At 46.5% G+C, this 6,000-nt stretch overlaps 1 protein-coding gene across 5 annotated transcripts in view; it reads left to right on the top strand.

Moving 5' to 3' along the window:
* The window catches only part of plekha1b (pleckstrin homology domain containing, family A (phosphoinositide binding specific) member 1b), an 11,391-nt gene extending 7,109 nt beyond the window's left edge, over nt 1-4,282 (top strand). For 2 of the 5 annotated variants that reach the window (XM_035612164.2, XM_035612162.2), the window contains exon 12: nt 1,889-4,282. In XM_035612164.2, the coding sequence (XP_035468057.2) occupies nt 1,889-2,305 (417 nt within the window). In that variant the 3' untranslated portion in view covers nt 2,306-4,282. Of the gene's footprint in view, nt 1-28; nt 103-977; nt 1,204-1,888 lie in introns of all 5 variants that reach the window. The other 3 variants (XR_004785603.2, XR_004785604.2, XM_035612163.2) reach the window with 3 other exon arrangements.
* The last annotated feature ends 1,718 nt before the right edge of the window (nt 4,283-6,000 follow it).

Raw genomic sequence — 6,000 nt, 5'->3', positions numbered from 1 at the left:
GCTTTTTGCTGTAAACTGTTGTTTTCAGGTCCGTCAGGCCCGGCGCCTGTCCAGCCCGTGTATACCGAGGTATACGCCGCTCTTCAGTGGTGAATGCAGCACGTATGTGACCCCTGACCCCCACCCCACCCCCATTCATCCCAGACTCACCTTCACGCTACAGGTGACCTCTCAGAGAGAAGCCTGTAGTCGTTCATCCCTCATGAATCATAATTCTGCTACGAGCTGTGTTCTTTCTTTTTTTCTGTAAAGCAGCAGAATCGCCCTTTAGCAGATAGTTTGCAGGTTTGGGGTGAAATGTGTTCAGATTCTTCTCAAATAAAACCAAGGTTTTGCTCTGGAAAAATGGGCAAAACCTGAATGTTTATATCGCTGTAATCTTATAACGTATATATATACATATATATATATATATATTATACTGAACATCAGTCCAGGTGACGTGGCTGATGTGTTTCCTCCTCCTGAACATTTCATGTTCGTCATCATAACTCCTCCCACTCAGGCCCCGTTCTTTTCCGTTAGCATCGCGGCTTCTCACGTCAGTCCGGTTCCAGCTATATTTTCCGCTTTCATATCTCATAACATGACCAGATCATCCCTGGATCTTTTGTGTCTCCACTCTCTTACTTCCTGTGTCTCAGCTGTTCCTGCACGTTGTGCGTCATTTTGTTCACGTCTTAACGTTTACAGAGTTCCTGAGATCCAGCGGAACTTCGCAAAAAAAACAACAACTCATCACGAGTCTCTTCTTTTTCCCCGCTAACCCTCTTGTCATGCTGTGTTTCTGTTTTTCCTCTGTGTGTGTGTGTGTGTGTGTGTGTGTGTGTGTGTGTGTGTGTGTGTGTGTGTGTGTGTGTGTGTGTGTGTGTGTGTGTGTGTGTGTGTGTGTGTGTGTGTGTGTGTGTGTGTGTGTGTGTGTGTGTGTGTGTGTGTGTGTGTGTGTGTGTGTGTGTGCGCGTGCGGGTGCTTTTCAGAGAGTGAGGTCTGACAGTGACGTACTAACCTTCCCCAAATGAGCCCTGCCGCCCGCCTACTTCCTGTCCCCTCTCCACCGCTGCTCATCGTCCAGTCACCACGTCCCCGCTGCCTCCTCTCCGCTTCCTTAGCAACCGCTGCCCGACCCCCGTCCTGCTCCTCGGCAACTGCAGCATCACTCGCCCGTACGTGTCGCATGTAACATGCATGAACCCCCCTCGAAAGGTCTGGCCCCCATTACCTCAGCGATTTAAGCAATGACGTCATATAGGCTATCAGGTGTATAATGTTAATACAGCTGGAATCATGGCTGATTATAGTGATAATAATAATAAACGTTATTTCTGTAGCACTTTCCCTAACAAGGTTAAAAAGTGCTTTCCAGAAAAAACAGCAGCAAAAACCGAGAACAATGAAGTAAAATACAAAAAACAGAGGTATCATAAACTATAAAAAAAGGGATGATAAAAGCCTACATATTAAATATTCATAACAATTTTCTATAAAAGAAAGTTTTAGGAAGGGGATTAGAAGATGCTAATGATGTAGCATGTCTGATTTCAGTAGGCAGAGTGTTCCACAGTCAAATTTTATATATATATATATATATTTATATTCTTTAATTGTTGGTAATTAATGTTTGGTTGAGATGTGACGGATGAATCAACCATGTTTGGAAAAAAAAATTGATCATTTAAAGAAAACAACCTCCCAAGATGCATTTCTGTGAGAAACATCCAATCGCAGAGTTTCAGATTCTGTTTCACCTTTGACCTTCATGTTTTCTCTTCTGCATTTCACTTCACTTCATTCATCCACATTCATCTTCCGTCCATCGACTCATCGCTCCGTTCCGTCGTCCGTCCACCTGCGTCTAACTTCCTCTCCCACTTCCTTCTCTCTCTTCCAGGAACGCAGTGACCACGCTTCTCCCTCCCCAACATCTTCCTCCACCTTCTACTACCCCCTCGAGCAGGAACCACACTACCCACAATCCTCCTCCTCCTCCGGCCGTCCCTCAGCGGGCGCTCAGCCTCACGCTGGACACGCTGGACCACCACCACCGCCACCGGGACAACTTCCTGGGCCTGCTGCCGTGGAGGCTGAGCGGCGTCCATGGCGCGGCGATGATGCCCCTCCCTCCGGCCCGCTCCCGCCTGTCGCTGCAGGAGACGCTGCGCTCCTCGAAGTGACGCGGCAGGAAGAGGGCACGTCGCCGTGGAAACGCCGCAGCGGATTCGCCGAGCCGGGCGTCACCGAGGAGGAGGAGCAGCTCAACCGCAGTAGCGCTGCGGAAAAATCTGATCTGCAGATTACCCTCATTTGATGAAGGTGAACCCTAATGATGATGATGATGGACAATCTCTTTAGGACACACACACACACACACACACACACACACACACACACACACACACACACACACACACACACAAGCTCCATGTGCTTACAGTCGACCCGACTGGCCAAATGATCGTCCTACAAAACTGGGACCAGCACACGTGGGGTAGAATCTTGTTCTCCAGTTTTGTTTTTATTTACCTTTGCTGTCGTCTTCCTTCCTGCTTATTATTTACAAGATGTCGCTGCTGACAGAAATATCAACCTTTAGATCTTGTTCCTACAATGAAAGAAGCGTTGAACCCGCTCGCAGCAGCATGGCGACGACGACGAGCCGGGTTTCAGAAACAGACGAACCACGTTCGTGCAGCAGCTCGGACGCTAACAGGCTGTCGAAGGCCAGAAGCTCCGCCCCCAGTTTATTCTGTAGGAGGATCCCTTATGGATAATAATCAACCATTTCATTCTGACTTTGCAGAGAACCGTTACGTCCCTCTCGTCTCTCGTCTCCAGTAGAAACCAAAGTCCAGATTCACTGAGTCACAGCAGACGTCTGCTCATCCGCTGAGTTTTTTAACAATGGACCTCTGAGGCGTTAGACTCTTGACGTTATTAATGGAGGGAAAAAAGCATCTAGTCGATGAGATCGTCTCACCTGGTCACAGCAGCATTTGTGATGATAAAAAGTCAAAGGTTCATTCGGTGGATTCACTTGTCGGAACGAGTTCCTGATGTTCAGCAAAGTTTGAGACAAAGAGATTTTTGTGCCAATGAAGCAACTGCGGCACAAAACAAGCCATCGCCCCTTTATCCCCAAATGCTTCCATGAGACTGAAGCAGAGTAGTGTGGTACTGTGCTGGTGAAGCAGAGAGTCTGCCTGCGCTAATGCTCGTGTCTTACAACACTCGCAGACTGTGAACGACCCACTCGTCCGATCTTGTTCCGATGTTCAGCATCACCAAGGTTAAAGAGATGAAGAGATTTTCAACCAACAGCGACGTCGCGCCGATAAAGTCAAAAACCGTCGCACAACACAAGCGATGTCCCTTCATGAGCCTGAAGCCCTTGTTCCTGATTCTAATCCTTCTGCTGTTAATGATGGCTGCCGACTACACATATTTTTTTACACATGTATAAGCTTTTTTTAAATAGTTGAATTTTAGAAAGACAAAAGGATGAAAACATAAAATTGACTGAAGCCGCAATAGGCAGCGTGTGACGCCGTCTGCCCTCCGCTGCAGACAATCTGGGCTCAGTGTTTAAAGTCTCTAAAGTATTTTTGAAATGCTCCAGGTTGTAATGTGATGTAAGACGACGTACAGCGACGTTACCGAGAAGGACTCACTGCTGTGAGGAGGAGACGATGACTCCTTCACGTCGCTGTCGCTTTGTTCAACTTCGTCTGGTGTCGACGTGTTTGCTTTTTTAAAAATGTTTTCACCGGAGAAGATGTCGGGAAAGACACGGAACCAAACTCATCCTGTCGATCTGTAAAGGTTTTTTCTGGGGGACTCTGTTCCGTCGGCCCGTCGGCCCGCGGGCTGCGAACGGTTCTGGGTGTTTTTTTTGTCATGTGCTTTTTGAGTTTTGATGGTTTTTATTATTCACAGTGATGAGTAAACAACATACACACACAGGCATAAATATATATATATATATATATATATATATATATATATATTTATGCCTGTGTGTGTATGTTGTTTACTGAATTTTATACACGTGTGCATGATTGCATGCACACACACCCCCCCTCACCCCCGACCCCTGACCCCCGACCCCGACCCCTGACCCCCGACCCCTGTTGTCCCATGTCAAACATAAGCTGGTAAAGTGCCTGCATTGTTCTTTCTAAAGGTTGATAAGAGAAAAAAGAGCTGTTTTGACCCTTTATAGTGTTTTTTCTTGATTCTAAGACCATGTGCTCTATTTATTAAAAAAAAAATGTAAGAATAATCTTCACTTGATTCTTGTCTCTACTTCGCTAACAGATGGATTCAAGTGTTGAGCTTATCCAGTTTGGGATAAAATACATATACATAAATACATATATCCATCTATCTTCCATCTATCCATCTTTCTTTCCATCTATCTCGCAAACATCAAGTTAAATTTTTTTTCCTGAAATGCTCAGTAGTTTCGACATCGACACGTGAGGCCTCTGAAACATGAAGATGCATTAGTGCACATGTGGTTCTCAAGTTAGGTGGTAAAGAAGAATTCTGGTCATAGAAAAGTTCTGCACTGGAGAACTTAAATATTATGTCCACTTGGTGTCGCTGTTGTAAATCTCCTCAGATTCAGGCAGAGTTCAGTCTTTGTCCTGGTTCTAGTTGGACGAGGCCTCGGGGCCGTCGGTCACCAGGTCACCAGGTCACCAGGTCACCAGGTCACGGTTCCTGGACGACGGCTGCAGAGCGTCCGTCCCGGCTGCCGTCCGATTCCCGGACACCTCCAGGAGTGAACACGGGACGAGCATCATGCGGCGGAATGTGATGGAGAGACATTTATCTCCTGTAGAATTTATTACCAGGAAAGTCTTCATGACCCGACAAGCAGGGACACATTCTTATTTTTATTAATAACACCTTGTGTGTAGTGAACAAGTGCCGCAAGGCAACAAAACACACGATCTCAACTCAGCATTTTACTGGAATTAATTAACTGTACTATATTTGTGCTGGCGCGTGAGACAGTGTGAAGAAAAACGAACAAACCAACAGACAAACAATTCGCACTGAACTAAAATATAAAAAGACAATAGAGATAAAGTCCAACACAACATAAGCGAGAGAGTCAAATAAAACACGTATGTACATGTAGGGCTGCAACCAACGATTACAGTCACGATGGATTACATCCAGATTTAGTTTTGATAAAAGAAGGACCAAGATTTGAGTTGTCTCCTCTCTGGTTCGTCCGTCGACCTCGTCCTCGTTTGACCTCGTCCTCGTTTGACCTCCTCCGTGTGGAGACCTCAGCATTGTCTGTGTTTCTTCTCGATTTCGACCAGAATCGCCATCGAGACGTGATGTTTCTGTGATCAGCCAAACGTCTGAAACTGCAAACACGCTGACGCGGCGACGCTGGAGGCTGCAGATGATCTCTGACGGGAAGAACAATCACTGGGCTGTTTGGACGGATGGAGGAGGAGGCCTGAGTCATCTGGAAGACTAACACACTCACACACACACACACACACACACACACACACAGACACACACACACACACACACACACACACACAGACAGACACACACACACACACACACACACACACAGACACACACACACACACACACACACAGACACACACACACACACACACACAGACAGACACACACACACACACACAGACACACACACACACACACACACACACACACACACACACACAGAGAGCTGACAGCTGCACACCAACATCTGCCAACTCTTGTCTTTTTCACGCCGTCTCTCCCTCCAACTCGCCAACACATGAATCAAAACGTTATTGCTGACTGATATGAAACACACACACACACACACACACTGGGCTTCCTGGAACGTGTTTGAAGAGGACTTCACATCATAAACAGGACGCTCGTGAAGCGCTTCTTTCTTTTTTTTCTCATTCAGTTTGTTTACAGTCGATTTCACGAGCATGACGCACAACGTACAGCAACAACATCTTACAATCGCCT

Source organism: Scophthalmus maximus, chromosome 16, assembly GCF_022379125.1.
Source record: "Scophthalmus maximus strain ysfricsl-2021 chromosome 16, ASM2237912v1, whole genome shotgun sequence".
Lineage (NCBI taxonomy): Eukaryota > Metazoa > Chordata > Actinopteri > Pleuronectiformes > Scophthalmidae > Scophthalmus > Scophthalmus maximus.
This window is presented reverse-complemented; position numbering and strand designations above follow the sequence as displayed.